The 27,986-nt window shown below is 40.2% G+C and overlaps 2 protein-coding genes across 2 annotated transcripts in view; one reads left to right on the top strand and one right to left on the bottom strand.

The window, feature by feature from the left end:
* LOC139613403 (myelin basic protein-like) overlaps positions 1-20,180 on the top strand; it is a 65,428-nt gene extending 45,248 nt beyond the window's left edge. The window contains 7 exon segments of the mRNA XM_071470020.1: positions 1,541-1,833; positions 1,835-2,086; positions 10,822-10,926; positions 11,129-11,155; positions 12,446-12,475; positions 14,640-14,723; positions 18,605-20,180. Coding sequence (XP_071326121.1) covers positions 1,541-1,833; positions 1,835-2,086; positions 10,822-10,926; positions 11,129-11,155; positions 12,446-12,475; positions 14,640-14,723; positions 18,605-18,637 — 824 coding nt within the window. The 3' untranslated portion in view covers positions 18,638-20,180.
* Positions 20,181-21,754: 1,574 nt separating this feature from the next.
* LOC139613393 (zinc finger protein 236-like) overlaps positions 21,755-27,986 on the bottom strand; it is a 64,534-nt gene continuing 58,302 nt past the window's right edge. The window contains exons 31-32 of the mRNA XM_071470006.1: positions 26,380-26,553; positions 21,755-22,955 (exon numbers count right to left, since the gene is read on the bottom strand). Of these exons, the coding sequence (XP_071326107.1) occupies positions 22,834-22,955; positions 26,380-26,553 (296 nt within the window). The 3' untranslated portion in view covers positions 21,755-22,833. The remainder of the gene's footprint in view (positions 22,956-26,379; positions 26,554-27,986) is intronic.

Below are 27,986 nucleotides of genomic sequence, written 5' to 3'. Positions count from 1 at the left end.
TAGATGATTTTCATTGAAGCCATTTTACCATCACGTCTTATTAGACGAGGTGTTGGAAAAGACAGGCGTCATAATTTTTTTTACGAATCATTTTTGGTGTCTTGATCGATTAGGCCTGTGTTGCAGAGCTAAACAAGTGAAGCAACCAGTGGCACATCACAATCAAAAGCAATGCGTACATCCCTTTTTTGCTGAAATGCCCCACAAAGACAGTTTTGATTGTGCATCTAGAAACTCTCTCTTTCTCGTCTGAAAACTTAAAGACTTAGAAAAAAATCCTGCAGACATCCATCTGGTGGGCGACAGGTACACATTATCATCTCTCAGCCTCGCTTCTGGGTAAACGCCTAAGATACAAAAGGAACAACTAAGTTGAACCTTTTCCATAAGTGTTTTGACAAAAGCATATATTTGGAGCAGTGATGCGTGTGTGAGAGATAGCGGCTCCTTGGGGCTGCCCTCCTCAAAGTTGGTCTCATTCTCTACAAACCGAGTCTTCGCCAACATTCACATTTGATACATGTCTTGCAAATCCGCCAGGAGGAAAACAAGCTGAAGAAATCAGTGGACCAAGTAATGAGAGATTATTATGGTGATGTTGCTGCTACAAACGCATTGTTTCGGGAGTAATTCCATCTAAAATTGCAGTAAATCATGACTAAACCTCTACATAACCTACACCACAGAACCAGCACTTGCTCTGCACCCAGAGACAGTGGCCTCGTAGCTCTCGGGTCCCAAATCAGATAAGTGTCACCGTGCATTGGGTTGAAAATCCATACTTATAGGAGTTATTTTAGTGACACTGGGCCTTTTGTTTCTCTGTAATAACTATGCGGCTCTGACAACGGCCCACTGTTCAGCCAATATTAGCATGCTGATTCTCTGGTGTAGTGCTACACCATTTCTGCCAGTACAGTGTGTATATTGTTTTGGAGGCAGGAATGCACTGGATGTCCTTTGCTGTGGGAGCTGGCTAGCTTAATGGATAGCTGTCAAAGTGGACTTTACAGGACCAGCTGTATTTCCATCTCACTGGAACTAATGCACTGGGACACACATTGTTATCACATGATCAAATTGAAAAATGAACCATGACATTGTAGGGCGATGGGGTCTAAGCTTTGTGCAGGGTAGACTGTGATACAAAGGTGGTTCATCCTTAAGATGCCAGGCAGATTTATGTGTATTTCCATGTGATTTTCTCCTATAAAGATGTATGAACTCACTATAATACACTAAGTATTTAAAAAAAAAAAAAAAAAACAGAAAACAGAGACAAAACAATGATTTCAGACAAAACTATAGTGAGGAATTTACTAAATATTTTTCAGTTGCTCATGTCTCCCATCTCAAGTTGCCTCGTTTTCCAGTTCAGCAGGTGAGGTTCATTCGAGTTCAAATGTGAAATGTTAGCTCTGCTGGTTTCTGCTGCAGCAGGAAGAGCACGGCCACGTCAAAAGAGTCCATTGTGCTGCTGTGGTTTGTTGTGTGCCATGCAGGCCCAAGCCCATAGATGACCCTTGTTTTTTCTGCACAGGCCTGGGTGAGGCAGATGCAAACCAGAACAATGGCTGCGTCTCGGAGAAGCCGGCGGTGACTGACTCCACAGGCGCTGAGGGCCCCCACCAGCCCTGGACCCCCGCCAGCACAGCTGACCCTGACGCCGCCACACCACGCCCCCACCTGGCCCGCCTCTTCTCCCGAGATGCCCCGGGCCGAGAGGACAACACCTTCAAAGACCGACCCTCCAAATCGGACGAGCTGCAGACCATCCAGGAGCACAGCGGAGCGGCTTCAGAGTGCGGGTCGGATTGCCCCGAACAGGACCTAGAGTAGGCTAGCTTTTTTCCCTCCCTCTCCTCTCTTTTCTCTTTTCCCTCCTCTATCCGTCATTCTCTCATTTAAGAGAGAGACAAGAACCCCACATTTGACAAATACAACTATACCACCAACTACTGCTACCACCATGGCATCTGCAAGCTCTGCACAGACCGCCTTCGGGTTGGGCCGCAGGAAGAAGAACCCCGGCCTCCTGGATCAGATCGGAAAGTTCTTTGGAGGTGACAAGAAGAGGAAGAGCAAGGTGAGGAGGCAGGGAGAGTCGAGATGAATTAAAACTCGACCTTTCTCATGTATCTCAGTTCATTCTGCTGATTTACTCCCAGAACCACTTTTTACTTCTGATTCTTTAGAGAAGAATTTGTTGCCTCATGTTTGTCATATTGAAAAGTGTTGGTTTTATCGTTGTTTTATGGTGACTGACATTGTCCTGTGATTCACAGTAACTAGCTAATAGCTTATGGATCCACACAGGATAATGACTTCGGGTGCAGTTTGTTTAATTTTGATTTTTTTAATACAAAGAGGAGGCTGTGATTTCGAATCATTTATGGATAAACTGTCTATATTGTTTCTGTTTTTCTTTTGTCTGAATGGTACTGACATTAGTAGCATTTTTCTCTTCTGTTGAATTGAATATATCTGTCATAGATGTGAAATGGTGGAATTGTTCACTTGTTGCTGCCATTATACAGTTTGCTTATTGAACGTTTGACAAACTGGAGTTAAGAACAGCTGTGTTTCAGTTCAGGTACTTCCCTAAATGATAATAATGATGATGATGTTGATGTGAGAGATTGGGAATTGATTCCTGTATCGTTAAGATATAATACTGGTACATTTTCTGGATTTTTTAAGGCATTGGTTTCTCTACAGAGAGTTAACGCTGCTTCTCGGAAACTTAGTCTCTTTGATTTCTTTGTCTCTGGGTTAATTTTTAAACATTGATGATAAGTCAGCAACAGGGAAGAACTTCACTACAGTCTGCACGGTGCAGCAGTCTGCTACGTCACTTTCAAAGTTTATGATTATGCTATAAATGATCAAAGAGATAGAAAATGTATATGAACATATATTGATGTGTATAAGTGTGGGAGCATATTGTCATCCCCTGTTTGGGAATATATACAAGAGGCTGATAAAGTAAGAAAAGGCTTTTCTTATCTTACGGACAAGTGTGTTACAGACTAGTTTTTATGCTGGCTTATTACTTCACTGCAGTAGAGAGAGCTCTGTTTGTACTCCTGGCACCAGTTTGTCCACCACACCACTTCAGACAGACTGGGATCCACTTCTAGTCACGATGGACTGCTTGGCACTGTTGCCATGACTATTAAGAACCAGACTGCAGCTCTGCTGGTTCCTCATCTTGTCAGCCTCTGGGCCGTTCACTCAGTGATGCCGTCTGCAGGTGGTGTTGAAATGTGGTGTAAATGTAGAGTTCACATGCAGCGTTATCCTGACAGCACTACTGCAACAAGCTGAGGCCAGATGCCAACGCCTCTCGTAGTGCTTTCAAAGAGAAGACATGGCGATGTTGCTCTGTGTGTCCCTTCACGAGTCACATCTGCTCATTTTGACAGCTGCTGTAAAGCATAATGAAAGCTATAGAACAGCGAGCTAAATCCTGAGGACAGTACTATCCTCTCTGATTATAAGCTTTTTTTCCCCACCTCTTCTAACCCTGCAGAGCACTAACCAGAGGGCTTTGGCACAGTATTTGCAAAGAAATCACTGAACAGCATGAACATATGCATTTCCCCCCATGCCTTATGCCAACTCCGAAACAGTGTGCAGATTCAGGATTAAAAAAAATATTTTATATATAATGTATGCCATAAATCTTTGCTTTAGCCTGTCATGCTGACCATATATATTTTTTTTCTTTTGTGAAATGTTACTTTTGAAATGTTCAGGGAAAATGTCAACAGAACAAGTTGTGAAGCTTTCATTTAACATTAGGTTTAGTAACCAATTTGCTACAGTATTTGTTTGATTTACTCATTGTCTTTTGCCATAAAAATTGTACATTGCTCTCCATATTGATGACATTTACTAAAAACAAAGTTGTACAAATATATTTATATATGTATTCACCAAGGGTTTGCCTTCAAATGACGAGTGGTCTCATCTCAACTAAATGACAGACAGGTCCGCCCCACCTCTGTTGCCTCCAGCAAAAAAAAAAAGAAAAGAAAAAACAGCCTGCACTAACTTTCTGCCGCAAACACTTATTTTCCCAGAAAGAATTCATCATGAAGACAGATATTTTTTAGCTTAATTTCTGATCTGCCCTGCCTGTCTGTGCACACAGATTCTCCACAGACATCCATGCATATGTTGACTTAGGCTCCAGTATTAGTGGGAAAGATTATGTCAGTGTTTTCTCTTATAGACTATGATATGCATGCTTATTTCAGTAAAGCTAGGTTGTTTTAATATTCGATTATGGATAGGTGTGGAGCCATTTACCATCTGATTCCTTGTGCTTTTTATGATTTTTATGTGATTTATTTACATTAATTTTCGATCCAAGCCCGAGTCTGTGCTTCGTGAAAACATTAAGACACGAGAGGTAAAGAGAAATTACACCAAAAAACTTGAGTCTCAGGACATTAAACAACTGCAGGAAATATGCATTTGATCACTTCAAATTACAAGTGCTAATTAGAGGGGAAATTAAGTTTGCATGAGCATTAGGCAAAGAATAGAGAATATTTTTAAAGCCATAATACAGTGGAAACCACTTACAGTGATTGATCACTATAAGCAGATGAGTATTATTGTTCTTTATTTCTCATGCAGATTACTATATAATTGACATTTCTTATGTTTATTACATGACTTTAAGTAATGAAATGGCTTTGCTACTGATTTAAACATAAACTAACATAAACTGTGCAGTGGCTCTCTCCTGCTCCAAGCCCAGTCTGAATGGTCAGTGTGAAAGCATCACGCTCCACTCACGTAACACACCTGCTGCTGTGAGAGAGCAGCGACAATAATTACACACTGTAAAACTCCCAAAACGCAAGCAGAGCGGGAACGGGAGGGAAAAATAAGTCACTGAGCCCCAGTGATGAAGATGCCACATGGCAAACGAGTGCAAATAGCAAACACACACACACATAGTGAACTTCTGGTGGGGGAGCAGGCAGGGACAGTCGTTACCGGTTGTAAAGTCAGACGAGAGCCTCAGCATGTGACAGCTCAGCTAAAAATATAGTTTTCATATGTTGTCATGTATGAAAAGACCCAAAACGAACATTGTAATCAGACGACTTTGTTACGATAAACAGCGCTCGTAAAGGGCTGATTCTGTCCCAAGATTTTTGATCACCATGAGCGGTTCCCACTGTATTTCAGTCATAATTAGCATATTAATTTGCTGAGTGGCAGACAGCAGCAGGCAGATAATGATAACTGGAGTGATGACCGTGTATGTGTCAGGCTTTCACAGAACAGCTCACAGTCAAAACCAAAACTTGTGTGATACTGTACTCTAACCCCAGTGTCTTGGATGGAGAGGGTGGTGTCAGCAGAGCTCCCCCTCCCCATCAGTTAGCCCACCTCAGGTTCACATGTCTTTGACCCAGCCGGAGAGTTTGTTTGAAGCAGCAGTGGATCAGCGCCGATCCCTGTCTTGTAACGCCTTCAACTTTGCAGTGGATACTTGTAACCGTTTGTATCTGTTGTGAACTTTTGTGACCGGTGACCTGTTCCTAACCTGATCCTGTTCTACGCTTTTTGGATTATTGCTTGATTAAAACTCTTTAACAACACCCTCAGCTCTCTCTTTGTTTTGTTTTAATTGGTGTTTGGCTTGATGTCTCTCTTTTCGTTGTTCCTCTGTTGTAAAAGTGTGAGAAACTGTTTTAACTGCTCTGCTAACACCTGCTCAGATTTGTTATTACTCCAGTTTTTAAGTGGTGTTGCAATTTTTGTTTTGGCCCCAAGCCACAAATAAAAAAAACAAAAAAAAAAAACAGATGTAGAACAGTTTACTTTCAGCATTTATCCAGCGTGCCTGGGCTTTGTGTGCAGTCTCAGCCTTTAAGGTTGTAGACGTTAAGACAAATAAATATATTTCACAGTCAGTCAGTCAGTCAGTCACATAAATCCGTAAGCTGCAAAACAAAAGGAGTTATCAGAGAAGGTTAATGGAAAGTTTATCTCCATTCTGATAGTACTGAGTAATGGATGACTGGCTTCATTTGTTTGTGCGAGCTTAAAGACAAAGAAGAGAGAATAAAACATCTTTTTTTTTTTTTCTTCAAATTCTGCAATCAGCACAGCCTCACCTGGAGAAACCTGTGAATTTAAACTCATTTAGACTCGGATTGGAGAGAAAAGTTGCCGCATTTGAGTCATTTAAAACACATCGAAAGAACGTGAGCAGCAACGTGTTCATAAGGATCACGTCCCCTGTGAGTTCAGCTCAGAAATTCAGTTCGCTGAGGCTCATTTAAATTTCTGTTTTAGATGCAAAAATGTGAGATTATATTCACATGTTGGTTAGACCAAGAAACAAGTACACCCAGGCACCCTGGCACAGGAGATTACGATGCAATGAAAACAAGCACCGTCTAGGAGTTTGGACCAAAATGCATTTTAATGTCATTTAAATACAAGCTGCAAGTGATTGATACTGCAGAATTGACAGCAGCGCTGCTTTATCAGTCACACACGAAAGAGGACGGTGCAGCCTCCATGTTTGTAGCCTCCGAGTTCCAGAAATTAAAAATGTAAATATTACTTAAGCATTTCATTTGTAGGATTGGATTATGTGCTACTTAAGGGACTGTATGTAAATTACTGGGGTGCGGAGGGTGACTGAACATTATTTGTCTTAATTAGAGAAAAAAAGAAAAAGAAATGCAACCTCCCAACAACATCTCGCAGTAATATAACACTGTTGGTTTGTGTTGTGATTTTGCTGCTATGAACTAAAAGTGCTCATAAAATGTAAGATACTGTGCTCCCTAACTTACTCATATCAATAGGCTACCCTCCCTTCAGGAAAAAAAAAAAAAACATCCTTTCCAATCCTCCTTTTCTAAACTCCCCCAGTAATTTTTGTACAGTCCCTAAGAAAATGTGTCTATTTTTTCCTCGTGAGTGCTCAATGACACACAGATAACGGCTTAATTAGCCTCTTTTTACTTGTTATTTGATCTTGCGAGACACAAGACCTGATTGCCTTCTGAGGGGGAACAGCGAGCTGCGGCTGCTGTGTTTGTGTTTCTCCTCTGTCAGACAAACTGCTATGTTTGTCAGCCAGATCGATTGGCCCCTCACTCCTTCTGTTCATAAATCTGAACGGGTACAACCACCAAATAAAAACTAAAAAAAAAAAAAAAAAAAAACAGAGCTATTCCTCAGAGTTGAATGCAATTATGATCCCTTTCGCTTTCTCTCTTCTGGCTCAGCAAGGGTGCACATGTTGATAGATGTGAAGCGCCCTACAGAGTGCGATGCAGCGAAGCTGTCATCTGTAACTCTGCTTCCTAACAACCACTGGGGGGCAGAGAGGCTAATTGTGAGTAAATGGATGAATGAATATGTGAAAGACTGCTGCTTCCTCCTGTTCACCGCTGCAGCAGCTCGTTTTCCAGAAATCACATAGCTCAGCTCCACTCTTGTTAAATGTTAAATGCAGGTCTGAAGTTTTTTTTTTTTTTTTTTGATACATGAAGGTTTTCACTAATGATAAAGATTACACGATCCTCAGCCATGAATCTCAAAATCTTCTCCCCTGTTGGGGATTAATTATTAAGCATCATTCATAATGTAGACGACTCCTGGCCGGGCAGTGACCTCTACCCTCAAAGGAGGCAGCTGTGATCCTTAACCTGCATATGTGATAAGCCACTGGGCAAAAACGCCATGTATCTTGATCTGTGTCCTGCCTTCTCTTTTTTTTTTTTTTTTTTTTTTTTAATTATTATAATAAATATTGAAGCTGTTTATCTTGAACATAATTTTTCATGTTAAGATTCTTTTTTTTATCACTTTCTATCACTTTTTATATCATTATGTCTTGTTGTCTGGTCTGCATCCTATAATAAGCCAACTTCAACCTATACCCACTTTTTTAAAAGCCAAGAAGTAATTCCCTGTTTCTGTCTTCTGCAATTCATATTCCTTGTGATATGGATAAAAAGAATAGACTAAGAACTGGTTAGTTAGACAAGAAAAACAGCCGCTATTACTGACAATCAATGTGAGAAAATCCATAGGAAAAGGGTTTCGATACCGGACATGCTGATCTATACACGGTGCACACAAATCCCGTCTGCTTGTGTGTGTTACAGGCGGATGAAAATGAGCTCTTTCATGTCTCTGCGCCTCCTTTCCTCTCTCACATGAGCGCTGCTGAATCGCTTCTCCTCAGACATCAAACGGGGATCAACGATTGCGGCCTCCCTTTTTTCAAAGACACCGCTGAGGCGAAAGTTTGGGAAGAAGTTTGAAAAAGCTGAACGGAGGTGCTAAAATATCCCCTACCCTGAATGGCTTTTCTTTTAGCAACATTTCGATAACAGCTCAGAGTTGGCAGAAAGCCCCAGTGTCACTGCTGAAAGATTTGAAAGTCTCCATCATCATTAAGAGTACGCCAGCAGCTAATGGAAACCTCATCTCTTTTTTTTTTTTTTTTTCACCCTCCCAAAATGTGTATTCATTTGACATTTGGATGCATCTGCTTCAGCAGAGTGAAATAATCCATCCTCATGAGAGCAGCTACAGAACTTTGTTGGGTTTTTGTTTTTTTTTTTTGTTTTTTTTTCTTTTTGGAAAAAATAAAGTGTTTTAATGCAGGAGAAGAGAAGAGAACAAATACAGAGCAGAAACACAGAAACTCATTCACATCAAAGGGACAAACTGGCTGAAATTGAGGCTGCACCAGGCGGGATTCATTCGGCATTATTTGATCTTGTGTTTCCTCTCCCATCTCTTACCTTTTCTCTTCTACTTTCCAGCCAAACAAAGGTGCAGCAGCGGCCACCAAGGTTGCTCTATTTTCTGCCCTCCCTTCCATCTCTGCCTCCATCATGTCAGGAACAGACATGCAGCACATGTAACACACACAGACACACGCACTTACGCAAGAGGACCTCATTAAGGGGGTCACTGTTGAAGCTATAGAGCTGGAGCACACATTCTGACATCAGCAAGAGAAAGCAGAGATCTAGTCCCATTCAAACATTTGAAATAGTCATTTTAATACATGTAAATTTGGTGGCTATTACATGTTTTTTCCTTCTTTGTATAAGGTATAATCCAGATGTCCATTTAGGTGGATCGTGCTCTAGGTGGAAACCTTTCTCTTCTTTGTGTTTTCCTTCTCTGTATCGATCTAATTGTTCGTCGGCCCATTTTCACAAAGCCCTAAAAAGACGGTGAAGGTGGCACATTATGTAGCTCCGCACAGCTATCATGTCGTGTAAATGGTGGTGGCGGTGAAAGTTTCCTCCCTTTTGGTTACCTTAAGGTTCTTTGATGTGAGATAATGGATGTGAATCATCAGCAACACGCCCTCCACCTCCATCCCACCCCCAACACACACACACACACACACACACACACACTAATAGAGACACACATGTATTTCCCTGTTGCATTAATGGGGTCAGAGGAAGGGATGAATGAGGTAACATTAACTGAAAAGTGGGTGGAAATGAGTTTTTTCTCCCGTGGGCTGCAGGTTGTTTGGAATTAGAGGAATCATACTTTTCACCTTTAATGTGTCTGTGCTGTTTCTAATAGTTAATAGAGGATTTTATTTTTTTATTCAGACCTCAAAGACAGAGGATATCGACCTTATAAAGTGCTCATCTTGGCATCGCCTTTGTGAAGTCTGACTTTGAAGCACTTGGCTGCATTGATTTGTACTTGGATGATAATTAGTCTTCTTTGTTAAGATAAAACTGTGACAAGAAAATACTGACAATTTTAACTGCTCATTTGTTCCACTTTAATTTCTTTTTAATGACTTCTGGCCAAAGGTTTTTGACAGTTTGGGATGAGGGTTAATGAGGTGGGGGTTGTATGAGACCAGGCTGCTGACTGAACGAATATCTGTGAGTGGGTGGAAGTGAACAGGCGATTTTTCACTAAGTAAAGTCAGCAGCACTAAACATGAAAACGTATTCATATTCAGAGCCGTTGAATCTCAGCAGCCACTTCTGCCTATGGCAGGAGTTTTTAGGGGTAAAGAAGTTTCCACCTTAAAACAGTGAAGTAAAAAGATGGTGGAAATTGCCACGCTTCGGTGGAAAAGCACTCAAACTTACCAAGTCTCTAAGCATGACTTTAGATTCTTATTGCTTTCCTTCATTATTACAAACTACAGGTAGCAAACTAACACTCATGCTTCGTGCCCACCTCCACAAATGTATGTATGTATGTGATGTAATCAAAAGCCCAAATAAATAGGAGCCCAACAGTCCTATTTATATGTTAACTTAATGTACAGATGTTCCAAATTCAATTCAAAAATGAATTATTGTTAATGTTTCAGGTAAGTGACCTCTCTTATGCAACAGTTTTGAGCTGCCGCTGTTTCCCATCAGCCTTTGGTGCTATGGCAACAAGGGAATTAGAAAGTTAGAAAGTTAATCATTTTGTAATCTTAGTGTTTATTTTCATTGTTCAACAGATAAGTAAGACAAGCAACCGGACAAATTATACCAAACCAATTATTTCAAGTGTTATTTAAAGTTTTCAAATTTATTTAATCCCAAGGTGTTTAAACTTTAATTTCCCGACTGTAGTAGTAACAGGATTATGCCCTGCTTTATCAGATCAACTATTAATCTTTCATGTAATATTTTCAATGAAAAAAAAAAAGATTATCAATGAAAAGCTATTTGAGCAAGTGTCTCTCCCTCAAGAGTTTAAGCCCAAGTATCTTTTGTAGCGTGTACATTAAACATGTATGTCCGTTGTTCCTTTCCCCTCCTTTCATTTCCTTTCCAGGGATCTTTCCGAGGTGCTCTCTCTCCAGCCACTCAGAAAGCCTCTGCGACTTCCCCACGCAAGCGTGGAGCAGAGAACGCTGTGGTCCATTTTTTCCGCACGATCGTGAGTAATGCTCAGAATGAACTATATCTCTTAAGCACTCACAGTATCAAAGGTCAGACATCTCTAAGTGCATTAGCAGTGCTCTTTCCTTCCAGAGTTCCTCCGTGTTCGTCTCTTTGCTGCTCTGATACCTTTTTCCTCTCCCGATTTCTCACTAACTCTATCAAACCTCTTTTACTCTCTGTCATTAACTCTTCTTCAGGTGTCTCCTGCCCCTCCTAAGTCCAGGGTGAGTCTGCTTTACATTGCTACCTTTGCATAAGTTGAAATTTAAACTCACATATAAACACATAAATGAATACATGAATTCATTTTTTTTCTCTCCTACTGTTAAGAAAAAAAAAATGTCAGGGCAGACAGTTGGGGTCTTTACTTAGACCAGTGAAGCTCCAGCATGCAATATTAAGACTATAATTTATTAATGATTTGTATATTTTTATGGTAAATACATTATATTCAATTATTTGCTGCTCTTCCAAAAACAGAATTTAAATTTAAATTCAAATTAAATTAAAACATTCCTGTGATATCCAGAGTCAGAGGAAGTGAACACTGTATTATCTTATACTGAAGGTGAAGGACCGATCTTATTTGTAAGTTTTACGTAATGGTTTTATTACATCCCGCATAGCAAAGAAGCTGTGCACCCACAAAGTCTTATTGACTATAGCAGTGTTTAGATCAATCAGATCTTGTTCAGGTACAAAACCGAAAATACTTCAAAAATGTTGGTCTACTATACTGGGAACAGGAAGAAAGTGCTTCTGTGTAACGGTTATAAAAACCACCAACTATTATTGTATGCTATATGTTGTCTGTTTAATCCAAACTGAAGCATAAAATTACAAGTTAAAGTTCTGCAGGCTACAGGAAGTCACTGCACATGGCCAACAAACAGCACATAACCCACCAAAAATCACAGCTACACATGGTTTTGCATGATTCAAACAACCAAGATATAACATGGTAATTAGTGGCCTGCAGAGGTGCTGACAGGTGAATTTAGTCACCACTGGATAGCACCAGGCTACCAATGATTATTTTTAGTGTTTACGCTAAGCTAGCTAAAGCTTCACCCTACAAACATGGAAATCTTCTTCTCAACTAATACTATATAAGAAAGTTAATTTTATATGTTGTATTTCCCATGATGCCCAGCTCTTCATTTAAAGGTTACACTGAATTGTGTATTTCGTACATTTTATGTTATCTACAGTTTAGGTTTATGGCTTTGTTGCTGCTGAATGTCACTAAATTTATGCTCTTTTCAATGTGAGCATCGGCCTCGCTCCTCTCTCCCTCCCCCCACATATCTGCCCCCCTTGCCTCTGTTCCTCATCTGTTCCTGCCCCCCTGTGACCCTGTGACCCTGTGACTTCTCCCCCACCCCTGGACGGACCCTCCTACCTGCCTCCTCTCCTTCCCATCCTGCCTTTGCGATGAGTAAGACACACATTTCTATTTGTCCCCTCTCTCTTTTACCTCCCTGTCCTTATCTCTTGCTTCTCTACACATCCAGTGGAGAGGACTAGCAGCCAAGATAGGCCTGGTAGGTGATTTGAAACTGCAAAAACACAGAGGTATCATGCCTAATTAAACTGAAGCTGGCGCAAGTGAGGTCATCCTCTCAAACTGCCTTTGAATGTGACGCCTGTGGCTCTATTTCCATTTTGTCTCCATCATCCACTTTAGCCGTTGTCATCTGTCCATACATCAGTGATAACGCCCCCATTTCCTCCCGACTTAAGACCATTTTCAAATAGGTCATCCCCATTTCGTATCTTCACAGCCTGACTTATCCACATCGTGGGCACATATTGTATATTCATGATAACACAGGCATTATTCCGCTCTTCATTATCCTCGTTTCATTTTAAAATTCCTCTGTGGCTGACTGGAGTGAGGCTGCCTTCTGCTTCATTTGGCGACGTTAATTTAAGGTCCTCGTGAGTGCATGTGTGTGAGAGTGTGTGTCTGCTTATTCTGAATCATGAAGCAGTGCACGTGTGCTTGGAGGTAAAAAGTTAATATGATGTGGACAAAGGAGACTCTGCTAAGGGACTGTATGAAAATTATCAGCAGTGGGAGCGGAGGGGGATTGTAATTTTCCTTTTAGCTGGAGGAACGGCTATCTGACATTTTTTTTGGAGAGGAAAAGAGGTTTTTTTTTTTCTTTTTTCTTTTTGTCATCCTGAAGTTCACTTCTAGTTCACCCATCCTTTGCAGTGTAGTTAATAGTTATGTGAAAAGACAACTTTCACTCATGCCATGGTTCATAAAGTGGAGGGCAGGTGTCAGGATTTTATTAATGTGTGCACTGGTGGACCAGGATAGAAGTTGCATTATAACATTAAGGTTTAAATTGCGGTACATGATAAAAAATATACTTTTAATCACAGTTAAATTGATAAATGTATGGCAACGAAACAAAAGGGCATTTTTCTAAAATGGAGCTTTTCCAAAATGGCGCCAAGACAGTGCAAATATGAAATCACCAGTTTCGCATTTCAGTGTGTGCAGGTTAAACAGAGCATGTCCAAAACAAAAAGTTAGGAAAACAGCCTTCAGTCACCTCTAACTTTCTCTGTTCATTTTAAATGCCAGCACAAGCATCGCAAATCTGTTTTCCTCAACATGAGTTAATGCTGATTTGGTCAGACGACGTCCTGACTGTGAAATACTGAGCTGGTCGACTGGCTGGCTGTCCATTCCTTACCAGTTTTTGAGTGAAAAGAGGATGAAGAAGAAGTGATTTAGCTGTTTTCGTGTGTTTCACTGTAGACATCTATACAAGAACAACACAGACACATCGTTTTCACATGAAAGGAGAGGGTTCAGAGACAATATTAATGAAGCTGTTGATAGAAGTTTATTCACAAAGTGAAAGATAACCTTCAGCCTCCCTCACCTCTCCAATTATTTTCATACAGTCTCCAAGTGCTTTTCTAAGAGGTTGAACCTTAAAATCAATTCCTATAGTTCATCTTCATGCATGTGTGATCAAACAGCCCTCTGTTTGTTCCACAGCAACAATTTTTTTAAGTGTTGCCAAAATAAAATACATTTGCTCCATTGCCTCTGCTGTGAATAAATGAGCTTCCTGGATGTCATAAAGACACAACAGAAACCAGACTCTTCAAGAACTGATTAGCATTGGGTTTTGCATTTGCAAGTGTCAGCACATGGTCATACTTTGGTAACTTGCATGTACCAGATGACACATGTCACATGGCCACTGGAGAGACCTCCAGTTTTTTTTTTTAGAAAGTCTATTATTGTGCAATGAAAACTCTTCTTCTTTTTATCTAAAATATGCAAACAGAAAATCTTTCCTTTTCATAGCAAACTGTCCTGCTTTGTAGCCTTTCTAGCTCATACATAATTCACTCAAATGTTTTAGATGAAAACCTGGCCACATATGCAACACAATTACACTGTGAAAGTAGGGCGGAATTAGGTTGCACCAGAATCAATACCTGGTTTTCTCCGATATTTTAGGTTTTTGTAGAGCACAATGCTCCATCACCCCTGAGCACAACCTGGAGAAGGAGGTCTTAAGTATGATATTGTCCTCCCTCCATACTCTCTGATTTTTTTTTTTACCCCTAGACTGAACTGAAAATCAATGCAGGGCTCTCTGCCACATCTTAGTCCTCTGCCAAACATCTCCAAGACTCATCTCAACACACTCACTCTTTTTCTTCCTCTGCCAGGGCGATCAGAAGTCACAGTCTGCTAAAGCCAAGAAGGCCAGTGCAGGGGATGGCAAAGGCACCCTGACTAGGATCTTCAAAATGGTAAAGAAAAACTGCTTTTCAGGCTCTTTCCACATTATTTCCCATTGGCTTCTCTACACTTCTTCTCTTTCCTTGGAAATGCAATCAAATGGGAAAATGGAGCATTTCTCTAATCACTGTCTCACCCGTTTCTTTTCTGCCTCAGTGATGATATCAGCAGCAGAGTGAGTAACTGATACCTGACGGAGGAGTAGTTGAGTTTAACTGACTGCGCATTTGTTCAACAATGATATGCTTAGAAGACATCTTAATCTCATTATTACTGCAGCTGCAGCAGAATAATATGAGGCTTTTGGACACGAGATTGATCATCGTGCATGCTACAAGCTTTATGCCAGCTCTGATATAATCATGGAGTAGATGGTAGATCCAGCTCTGATAAGGGTCCAGCGGGGCTATAGCTAACGTACTGTAACTGCTTTACAGAGAAGAGGTCGCTTATGCACAATGTGTAATATAACACTATCATGCAATGTCATCATTCAATGTCAACCATGGCTAGTGCCTTCAGGAGCTTTGGTGGACTCACTGTGCACAAATGTTGGTAAAATATAAAACTCATTATTATACACACACAGACCAGCTGTGCTGATATTAAAAAGCTGCTGATGTTTTGTTTTTTTCTATAATAGCAGGTTTCATGATAGCAAAGCTACTGCGTTAAACGTTTTCCCAAACATAAATATAAACAGCGGGTGGGTCACTAGCACATAACAAAATTAGTTTCAGCTATGAAGAGCAAAATGTATCTTGGTTATTTTAGGTTAAAAAAAATGCAGAAAACAACCAACAACCGAAGGTCATTAAAGCTCACATATAGCTATACATTTTCCACTAGTGGTTTGACTGGTTAAATGTGAATAATGAATATCTAAATGAAAAGTATTGTGACTGTAAATACAAATAATTTGTACGGAGGCTTAAAATGTTTCTGTCATGTTATTGATGGAGCATTTTAGCATTTTTATCTCATTGTTTTGATTTTACGGCCTGCATCTTAACTGTGGGAGTTTAGTCTAAACCTTCCTCTGTCAGTGTCATTTGAAGTTGCTGCTGACGGCAGTTATCAGCTATAAAAAAGCTCCATAAACCCACTGTACGCTACCTGCCCACCAGCAAATTAGCAGCAATTAGCAGCTATAGTTGGTTAACATTGTGACGCATTTAGCAGCTAAAGCGCCAAATATTTTTGCCTGGAGTTGGTGAAGACCAAAACAAAGTTAAGAGCTAAAGGCTGAATTTATGCTGGACTTAGCCTCTGTTCCTCAGGTGGCAAGAAACTAAAACTTAAAAATAAACAGACACTCTAACATGTGCTAGCAGGTTTAAGTGCTGCTTATTTGGCCCAAATGGGCAAAAATAATATAGGCCTACATTAATAAATGCTATATACATTTACAACTATTATAATGTGTTAAAAAGATTTTTTAATAATTTATAGTTCAAGTGGTTAAAAGCTCTGAAGAGGGGCTTTTAAATAGACTTGACCTGAACTCCTTGTTGTTAGCTGCATGCTAGCATCACATCCACTAGCTAGTGCTGGCTTGGGTCTTAGCGTGTACCACAGACACAAGGGGTGAAATAATAGATTCCCTGTCAAAGAAAAAGTGCATTTGTCTGTACTGAGGAAGTAACCTTGGTATGGTTTTCGGTCACAAATTAATTGCACAACAGAGTTAAAAAAAACTGCATTCAAATAACTGTAATCAGGTTAAAGCTGAAGTTGTTGGTAGCACCCTTTTTTGGTGCTTGGAGCACAGATGGAAGTTAAGATGAAGTGAATTGAGGTTTTAAAACTCCCACACTGAAGGTTTCAGGACATCCAGTCTGATGCTGACACTGAACACCCACCCAGCTTTTCAGCTTTGGCGCATATTCATTAGCACTTAGTTTAGACTGCCGTATTCACAACTGCTTGACTTTCCAATTTACTGAGAAGCTCCTTATTAGTTGATTTATTTTCATACGTCATGAAAGGCAGCGGCGGCTTTCATGCTCTGCCAGTTTTTCCCTGTCAGGTTTTAATTAGCCAGCCACTCTCACTGTACCTTAGATTAGTTAGTTTAGCAGTTACTGAAGGTAGAGAGAAATTCAGATTTCCCCAGGGCTGCATCCTCGTCTGTAGTGGCTAAATTGTTGTCACGAAGCTACAAGAGAGTAAACAGCTCTAGCGATGAAGAACTTCTGGGATGCTCATTCAAAATCTCCCTGATAGGACTAATTAGCACTGACTCAGTGCCATCACACCATCACTTCCGCTTCTTCTGTGCATACATGGCACGGTACAAATGGAAATGAGCATAAAGCCATTTTTAATTAGTGTTTCACACTTTGTTTCTATTCAGTGTCTGCTTTCAGTTTCAGATTTAAACCAACGCGCGGCTGCTGCAAATCGACTTTTTCTCTTTCATGACAGATAATGAATTTAATCTGAAATGGCAGTAAGAATAGCTTAGAACAAAAGTAGGAGGAGTAAAAAGCGTCATACAATATGGATTATCTTCTTAAGCAATCCATAAAGATTTGTCTCATTTGTATAATCTTTCTCCCTCTCAGAGTGCTCTACGCTTGCTATGTTTTGATCTGGGTGAGAGAGTGGGAAGGAAAAAGTATGATATCGTTTCAGAGACAGCTTTGGAGTGAACACAGGATATCTAATCTGGAACTTTGGGAAGAAAAAAAAAACAAATGGGACACTCTGAGATTTTGCATTTGAAAGAATGAAATGCCTGAAAACCTCAAGGGAAACCCATTTACATGATCTGTGAAGCAATATGTAATAACCTCTGGTCAATTGATAAACTGCAACCTTAATTTCTATCCACCTCTCCATCTCCCTCAATCTCTCATCTCTCTTAAATATAGTTTTGAAATATTATGCAATAACTATGAGATAATGAGTCAGAATTTGACTTTTTCGGTCAGAACAATGAGATACTCAGACATCTCCTTTTTCCACTGCATGTCACAATTTTGAATTAGTATATCACATTTTGACCTATTTTCTCATAAAGTTGCTTTACTTTCTGATAATTGTTTCTTTATTTCTCATTAATTTGGTCTATAATGTACACTTTTCACTTACAGTCTTTTGACCTTTGACTAAATTTGATTTAATATCCCATAATTTGGTTTAGTTGTACATAAATCTGACTTTGAATCTCAAAGCTTTGGCTTATTGTCTCATAGTTTTTACTATTGCCTCAGAATTCTCCATATTCTGACTTTGCATCTTAAAAGTAAAAATTTAGTGTCTCATCTTTTCTTTTTCATCATTCCCAACATTTCATTTATTTTCATTCTCCAGGTAAAAAGCATCTTCTGTAAGTGGCTTACTAACCTGCTTATTTCTCACGTTACAGGACTACTCTGACTTTTCAGTCTTAAGCCCTGCCCTCATCATTCAGTTGCAGAACCTATTACAGCTCTTAGAGTTAGTTAATTTACTGGTGTGTGACTACAATGCTCATGTTTGATGAAAGAGCTGGTAAAGCCTGATGAAATACTTTCTCTCTTCTTCTCGAAAAAAAAAAAAAAAAAACTTCTTCACACAGAAGTGACAAGTTTGCCAGACAGCTAATGTTTTTTAATCGGTGATGACTCAGAACGACTGTCATCTGTGGTGAAGACTCTTTTTTTTCTGTCAGAAGTTACTGGCTACAAATTACCTATTAATTAACATGCTTTTTTGTGAGTTTGTCAATTGTTGGTGAGGCCCTGAGACAGAGCCGTCCACCAAGGCGAGCACTCTCATCACATACTGAGTGAAATGACCATTGGGCCAGACTCCAAAACCAGCAGAGTAGTCCCTTAATGCTGAGATAGACCTGCAGGGCTGCCACCTCCACACATTCATCAGATATGTCTCGTCTGTTACACAGGGAAGCAGGAGTGCTTCTCCAGCCAAACGCTGAAGTCCCTCTCCACACCCCCTTCCAACAACACGAGGGCAGATCTTCAAGAACATGGGACTAAAGTGGGGGAAAAAAAGAGGAAGAAAAGGAGGAAATCTTGCCACCCCTTACACTCACCTTCCCCTCTGCCTCTGATAACACTCTAATGTTCGCTAAATCCTGCATCTCTCCTGTTACCTGTTCCCACCCCTTTGGCTGGTAGATAGCGACACAATCTGTTGCCCCCCTCCCCCCTTGCATGCGTTGTGCTGAGTATATGCAGTCCTCATCATCGGTGTGAACTGTTTGCTGAAGTTGATCCTGAAGCCGCTCACATGTGCAGCCTGAATGACCCCTGACCCCTGCCATGGCTCTCTCTCTCTCTCTTTATAAATATACTTGTGCTTTTGAGTTTCTGTGGACGTCTTTCATGGTTTCTCTAACAAAAGGTGGCTGAACTGAAGCAGACCTGGAGCTCTTGAAAGCTAAGGCCGGTGCGAGTCCGACTGACTTGACCGTCATTGCCGCTTGCTGATTGGATGAAAAGACCGGGCTGTTTCTGTTTTAGTAAAGAGCGATTTTCTGTCTTGTCACACTGTCTTCGTCATTCCCTCAGACCTTCTCCCACCCACCCAAACATAAACTTGCGTTTGACTTTGAGTTGTTTTGTAATTGATTTAACAGATTTGACATTATTGTGAGAGCCATTTTGGTCCTTGTGTGTTTACATTCAACCCTTGTGTCTTAGCTGTAGTTAAGTGTCCTGTCATGGGTGTGATGTTGATCCGTGTTTGTCATTAAGGCTGGCTGTGGATTTTGTGGCGAAAGTTAAACTTCTAAACTTTCTAAATCAATTTTCTGCCATAGTCACTGAAATAAGTAGAGAAGTGAGTCATTTCTTCTGTATCTGTAACTAAATTATTTCATAGTGCGCTTATTTTTCCACTTTTAAAACTTCCAGACTCTGAATCTGGAGTGAGATGCCAGATTCAGACCTTTCATCCATGCTTTAGCGTAGTCTAGGTCTCTTCTTCGTCTTCACTGTTTTATGCACAGCACACATTCTGTACATGAAATTCACAAAAACCCTCTGCTCAGCCACAAGTGGCTTTCCTCCTGACTACCAAAAGCACTGTGCTGTGTTTCCTTTTCGTGGATAATGATAAAAAAAAAAAAACAAAAAAACAAAACACCAACACAATTTCAAAAAGGTGCTCTGTAACTAACTCTGTATTTACACATTATAAGATGTTACCTGAGAATGTGCAAGTTGAAAGTTTTCTGGCGCAAAGTCATTCACAGAAACGCTCAGCACTACCACTTGTGCTGTTCCAAACATCCATCCTCCAAAAGCAGGCATGTGTGATGTGTAGCGTCCATCTCTCCTACTGTTTGTGTGTGCTTGAGCCTCGAGTGCTGTGTAGTGTTTTTTTTTGTTTGTTTTTTTTCTCTGAATGGATCCTGTGAATGAATGTAAAGATCCTCCTCATTATTGTATGTGTAATAAAACATGACCAGCCACTTAACTGAGAATAAAAAATAAAAAATTATAAAACCAGCTCTACTTCCTGCCTGGTGAAGTGTGTGCTTTGTTTACCTTGGCCTGACCAACAGCAAATGACTCATCGTAAAAAAAAACTGAAGCAAATGTAAAAGTGCTATCAACTGGGTCCCGTCATCGAAGCAAACAAAGGTACGACGGTTTCTTTCATTAAGCCAAAATTCATGACTCATTGGGTAATCATTATTCATGCCAAGCTTTCTGAGCTACTCATGACTGGAGCAGATGGAGCACCATTCAGATTCAAGTATAATCACACAGAGAATATGCATTTCGATGTCATGTTGAAATGATAAAAGCACACAAAGGCTGGATGTGGCACAAAAAATATGAACGATGGTGGCAATTTTCAATTCATATCAAGCATTTTCCATCCTTTTAAATGACTGTTTTCCCACCCAACAATCTTTCTATTGATTCATGAATTATGGTGAAATGCAAATGCCAGACACGAGCCAACTATGAGTTCTACTTTGAACCTGGACAAAAGCACACACACGTCATGGCTAAATAAGCACACTAGGAGAAATAATAAGATTAAGGGCTTGGCTTACCATAAAGACTCGACGCGGAGGGAAACAGCTAACTAGACTCCTACAGCCAACTCTAAAGTGTTGGACTGAAAACAGCCCTGTGTTAGAACAAAGCATGTGATGTTTAAGGTATCAGTGAGACATGAAATCTGATTCGAGGCTGGTTAATGTCACAGACCTGAGTTTGAAGCCTTATTAAGCATTAAGCACTGCAGCGCAGCCGTTTTATAGCACTGTGCGACAGGATTTTACAGCTCTCGAAAGATATCACAGCAGTAATCATTTTATCTTCCATTGTGATGATAGGAGGTAAATAGAAATATTGCGCTTGAATTACTATGTAATCTACCAGGAGTGTGTGCTTTCATGTAATTGATTGGGCAGCGCAGTGACTTGAGAGAAGATGCTGGATTCCTGCCAGACAACCTTGTGTTTTTTTGCTGGAGCCCGGGCAGCCCTGTTGTGTTGGTGGACCGATAGATAAATAAATGAACGGGCAGTGTTTTAACATGCAGGGCTACAGTCACTCTGAACTGGGTCTAAAAACAACAAAATGTGATTTCATGGGGAGTTATGTGCAGAGCCAGGCTAGCTGTTTCCCCTTGCCTCCAGTTTTTATGCTAAGATAATCTAATCGCCTCCTTACTCTACGTGCCTGTAACATTTTCTTGTTGACAAATCTTCATATTTACTCATCTTAATGTTGAGTGCATATCCTCGAAGTCTTACAAATATGCTGAATGCAGGTTATATAATGATTGTGCAGGTGAAGTTTTTAAAAATATTTTAAATTGTGCATTGTTTACATTCATGTTTGCTAGCTGGCAGTCTCACCACCATCGCCAACTGTCAATTAGAAAAACAGCATGAAACTACTTTTTTTTAACATCCACGTACCCACAGTAAAAACCAAACAGAGACCCACATTGTTCATCCACAGGGGACCTTTCCAATATATTAAACCTTTCCTTAAACAGGAGAAATTAGACATTATTTAATCTGTAATAATTTAGTCACTAAACAATAAAAAGAAAAGAGTTTAAATTAGTAGAAAAATTACTTTAATCTTCTTAATTTATTATGGACAATAGAAAATACAACTGCAAAAAAGAGGGAAAAAACATCTTATTATCTGTACATCAGATTTGCTTCATAATAATTGCAACATTATGCCCAAATTACATATTTGCAATGAATCCATGTTGTGGCAGTTCATCAGAAAACATACGCAATCTAACTACACTATTTACAAAATGAACTACTATAAAGACGATGTCTGTGTTGAAGGTTTAGATGATACAACAACAACAACAACAACAACAACAGGAAACACAATGCTGACACGTTCGGTCAAGAAGCTCCAACAGCATCGCATCCAGAACGGTGTCCTCACAGCTCACTGCCAAGCTTTACAGACGTGTGTGGTGCTGCTTTCTCACTAAAACATATATGTAACAAACTGCAAATGACATTTCACTTCAAGATGAAATATGTACAGTATAAATAAGTAAAAAAAAAAACTAAACTAAACATAATAATAATAATAAAAAAAGACATATTTCTCATAAACCAGTGAAAAAAGGATTTCTGTTATGTGCTGTTACATAGTTGCTTTTGAAGAGATGACAGCAGTACAGTTGTTTGCAGCTACGGCGTACGTCCCTGTGAGTAGAGCAATAATGAAGAGGCCAGACACTCGTCTCTGGGGAGCTTTTTCACAGAGTTCAGTTTTCCTCTCTTTCTGACAGGGTCAACAGGAGAGGGACCTGCATCTCCTGGCTGGAGAATTCTCTGGGATGCCTGCGTTTATCGAGCCAAACCTCTCTGGAGGTTATCATACTGATGACAATCAGACAGTAGCAAAACAGATACAAGTCATTAAGCCAATCAGAGGGAACCAGGCTCCCCTTACTTCACTGCTAATTTGGATAAACAGAAAGGGACAGCTACCAGGGAAAAAGCCCTCGATATACAGAGGAGCAAATCGAAAATGTTTTCTAACCAAATAACCCTCTTTAGAGGAGGAATATGTTTGGCAAAGCTTTGCTGTTTAGCTGTTTAACTCGATCAGTGCTTGGTATGCTGTACAGTGCCTTCGGACTCCTGGGACTCGTGGTTTGTGATCAGGGGAAGACATTTTGCCAATCTCCAGATGACTCAGGTACAACCTCCAGGTCGAGTTCAGGAGTGACCTCGACCTGTGGAGCTGTTTCTTCTTGTCCCAGGGACACTTCCTGGATCTGACCTGGGAGGAGAAAGAGAGAAAAAGAAGAGTGACTCTCATGAACTCAAATACACGCCGAGACGGGTAATAACAGTGCTTTGTAAACCAGAAGAAAAGCCCATTAACATGCATTTACAGAGCAGCACCAGCAGCTCCGATTCTGTATTCAGTTTGCCAGTGGCTGTCAATGCAAATGAGACCATCTGTCAAAAAGCAATCTTCCCTTTCTCCCTCCTCCAACACGTGTTTTAATATGGCCCATCCTCCCTGTTGGCTCCTTCTTCTGAAACCACCATGTCTGTTACACAAACTATATAATGAGACCTGACAGTTGTGGAAGATGCTCATTGTGAGCTGTAAATATGGCATGAGCTATGTGTCATAGTACATTCAGCTTGAAATAACTTGAGCACAAAAAAAATAAGTCACTCTGGCAGAGGCTGAGAGGTTCAGCGTCTCCTGCTGCTGCAGGCCACACTCTAGATTGAGTTTTACAGTGGGAGTCATTTAATTATCTCCCTCTATTTTTACTCTCTGTATCTGAAACACTTCAAACATGGATTCATTATGTTGCAAGCGTATGAACGTGCACTCTGAATCCATCTGCAATAGATCTGCAGAGGACAAAAACTTTAACAGCAACACAAATGGAGACAAAGTAAACAAATATTAACAATTCATTTGTACTTAAAAAATAGTAAAATAAATAAACTATCAATCAAATAGTTTATCCTTGTGTGAACATGCCTATAATAACTGAGGTCCTGTTATCGCCTGGTAATTCTTGTCAAAATATGGGTCGGTTTCCCTGGAAAGATAATGTACAAACCTGTGAGATGTTTGTGAACAGCTGACCTTACTCCTCTGCTGCTGCACACAGTAAATACCTCCGGTCAGCAATATTAAAATGTTAAGACACCACTTGCACATATAACCGGTAAGAGGACATTTTGAAAAGCAGAGGTGATTCTGTGAGGATGGCTGTGTGTGTGTGTGTGTGTGTGTGTGTGTGTGTGTGTGTGTGTGTGTTTTAACAGCTCAGGAATTCTTGTACCAAAAAACATTCACACTGAATTTAATGAATAACACTGGGAAGTAAGAATAAATGTGATTTTATGAGGAATTATCTGCAAGTTCTGGTTCTGTTCTTAGACTCAAATTTCATTTGTGGTGAGAAACTAGTGATACAGTATGGTCCAAAAGTCTGAGACACTTTGCCGTTCAAGTGAATGTGAAATAGATTGAAAAGATAATGACCGATAGTCATTATCATATTACTGGTGTATATCTACAGACTCTACAAAAACAAGACTAAGAGCCTACAACCGCTAACAACTCTGTGAGGTGAGTCAGCTAAATGACAGGAGGATGGAGGTAGAGGAAATGTTTAGGGATCACCAAAGTTATTTCATCCTCAGGGGAACATAAATGTGTGTAAAACATTTCATGGCGGTCCATTCAACAGTTGTTGAGACATTTCTCTAAAAACCCCAAAATGTGAACTAGTGATTCACAGATCATCATTCACCCGTCACTCACCCAAACAAATCATTTTCCACGATTTAGAGACCAGCACCTGGTCACAGATTACCATTATTTCTGAGCATTTTACACTGAATTAGGCTGCTTTTAAATAAACAAGCATTTATTTAAAGTAAATGTTATCCAACTCAATTCAATTCAATTCAATTATATTTGTATAGTGCAAAATCATAATACACATTATGTCAAGGCATTTTATGGGGTAAGGTCAAGACCTTACTTTATCATAAAGACGAAACCCAACAGTTTCCCTTCTTTGGTGAAAACAGGTACAGCCTGAACAAAGACTGACAGTTTTAATCCATTCAAACTACACCTCTGCATGCCATTGCTACTTCTCAAACCCAAACTATCTAAAGCTCATAATAAAGTCTCACCACTGCCCAAATTAAATAATAAATCATCATGAGTTCAGCAGTACAAACACAGTCTCATTTGTGCCTGACGAAAAAAGAAGCTTAAAATATGTTCACATTTTAGAGCATGCAATTAATATTTTCCTCATACATTATATATTATTTCACGCACACACAATCCATCCACCTGTGAGAAATTGAATTTTTATAGCCCGCCTGATTCGCAAATTAACGGCAGTGCCCGCAGATATGATGGCGATCTGTGCATCACTAATGTGAACCTTATGTTGACACTAGATGAAAAGTCTGAGGATCACCCAAGTAGGTTGGGTTCGTCCTCTGGGGGGGCCACAAATGTCGTGGCAATCTAGCAAAATGTTTTATATTCATACAGCCATGCTGCTACAGTGGCTAAAAACTGGTGAATACCTGTGAAGAAATAAAAATTGGTTCTAATTTCTACTTTACCTCAGTCACTTGCTCCCACAGCGGCATCACGCTGCTAAAAAGATGGTGATGAGGATTTTTGCATGGCAGCATCAGTGAGAAGCCAGACTTCCACAACAAAGACAAGCTGTCTGCTCAGTCCCACTTTAGTATGCTGTCACATCAGGAAGTTTTAACTGCGAAGTCTGTACTCTCCATATGTCTGATCTCACATCAAAATAACAAATTTACTGTTTAACTTTTAAGTGTGTTCTCCCAGCTGGAACAGTGTCGGTGCAACCTTGTAGCCACATCAAAGTCATATTTAAAACCCAATGTCTTTTCCAGAACTTTAACTTTTTTTTTTTTTTTTTTTTTTTTTACACATTTGTGAAACATTATCAGACCTGGAAACATAAGTATTACTTTCTACAGGTACTGCAAGAGTTGAATGACGACAGGAACTAAAGTGAGAAGTGAAGCTATGACCTTGTCAAGTCTGGGCCTTATTCCCAGTGACGCAACGGAAGCCCGTCTTTCAGACATGACTTTTTCAATAATCTAAACCCAGCCAGTGTGGGGACCTGAGTGGAAGCTTTTGTGGACCAAGAACAGATCTGTTGGCATTGTTCTCCTCCTCGGGTCATCTTCAATAGGTGCCTGCCAGGCTCCGGGGTGGGATGTTTGAATGAAATGAATAACAATGTGAGTGTGTGGTGGTCGCACTCGGGAGACACAGCTTACATCTTGACCAAAGCTGTCAGGAATAAGTAATAGCTTAGCATTCACGGCTCTCACCTGCTGATGTCAAAGAGGAAGCTGTGCCGACAGCTTCGTGTGAATTGTGTAGGAAATACTAAATCATGTGGACTGTGTGTGATGGCCATGAGAGACAAAGACACACACAAGCATCACGAGGTGGAAAAGGGGACCTCATTATAAAACGCTTATCTACCTTGACACTCTTGGAAATACCGCTCCTGAGTGAAAGTGAACCAAGCCGACAGAGACACTACAGAGAGATGGTTACTTTCTTTCGTTGCACAGCTGCACAAACAGCTGTCTGTGTGTCCAAGTGTCTGTGTGTGTGTGCACTGGTGTGATGCCAGTCATCTGCTCACCGTAGCCATGGGATCTCTTCATGTGGTGTTTCATGTTGCTCTTCTGCGTGAACCTGATGCTGCACACCTCACACTTGAAGGGCTTCTTTCCAGTGTGTTTGACCATGTGGACCTGCAGAGCGCTCTTCTGGTTGAAGGCCTTGTCGCACTGGCTGCATTTGAAGGGGCGCTCGCCTGTATGAATACAGAGACCCAGGGTTAGTATTTTTTTTAGTATTGTCTATGATATTTTACTACCTTTAGAGTAATTGTGACATGTGGTATTGAACAATGACATCATTACTGCAAAGAAAAGCCACCATGGTTGAGATTATTGGACTCTGACGATATTTAATGTAACAGAAAGAGAAGCCACTCTACATGAGAAACTATGCTGCAGCTCAGTTTAGCTCTGTTGACTTCTCTTCAGACTAAGGCTGCAACTAATAATTATTTTCATCATCAATTCATCTGCTGAGTATTTTCAAGATTGATCAATAATTGTTTGGTCAATAAAATTTCTGAAGGTATCATAACTCCTCAGATGTCCTGTTCTGTCTGACCAAAACACAAATATATTCAAAATATTTACACAGAGGAGAAAAAACACAGCAAATATTCACCTTTTTTTTGCCTTTTTACTTAAAAGATTATTGGCTGCAGATATATATTTTGCTGATCGACTAATCAATCAATATATCTTTTTCGGCTCTACTTCAAAGCTTTCCATTATTGTTGTTGTTGTTGTTGTTGTTGTTGGCGACTTTACTTTCCCCCAAGAAATTGTTTACACATCTCATCTTGTGATCTATTTTGTTAAATTACATTAAACATATGGCCTTTGATGTGTGAAACAGCACACTGCTCTTATTCTAAAGCTCTAATGGTCTATGACCCATCAGTCCAGTTCATTGCGCTTATCAGAACCAATGCCTCACATTTAGTATTCAGGTTTTCTAGTTTTGTTATGAAGAAATATCAAACTGCAGCTATATTACTGCTAAGAAGATCCCTCATCATGCCTCCTTTCCTTGCCTACACTAAACAAAACAAAGCCAGCACAATGATTTTAGTGGAACACAACAGCGACGGCATCCGTCCCTCCGTGCCGGCTCTCCCCTTCACCCAGATGTTGTTTCAGCTCTTTGACTACCTCTGCACTGATGTAGTTGTCATTCTCCCGTCCAGCGCCCACACTGTTTAAATAGCAAATACACCTGTGCTTTTCTGTCTGCCCATTTGTGTGCTGGTCTTAAAATGAGATGTGGTCAGACGCATTGTTGGCACATTGCTATCTTGAGGCAGCGGATAGCGACTGCTCGATTGACCAGCAAAAACCTGGTCTTAAGTCAGAGGTGCAGTATTTCACAGTTATTTCAAGGGCACATTGTCAACAGAGTAATATGTGCCGACATACACAGATGCACACAAGCACAGTGTGCTGAAATTGTGGTTAGATGTTGGGAAAACTCAGTCGGAACATAACAATACAGCCCCAGAAGGTCAGAGCGTTCTTTGTGACATGTTGTGTGTTGTATTATGTTTCATGCAACATGGAGTGTTCTTTCTTACTACCTGATAAATCCGCCACAGTGCTGCCTATTCATCACCTAGATCTGCCCACAGTT

Source organism: Trachinotus anak, unplaced genomic scaffold (assembly GCF_046630095.1).
Source record: "Trachinotus anak isolate AG129_WGS33_773 ecotype Australia unplaced genomic scaffold, CSIRO_AGI_Tana_v1 ptg000032l, whole genome shotgun sequence".
Classification (NCBI taxonomy): Eukaryota; Metazoa; Chordata; class Actinopteri; order Carangiformes; family Carangidae; genus Trachinotus; species Trachinotus anak.
This window is presented reverse-complemented; position numbering and strand designations above follow the sequence as displayed.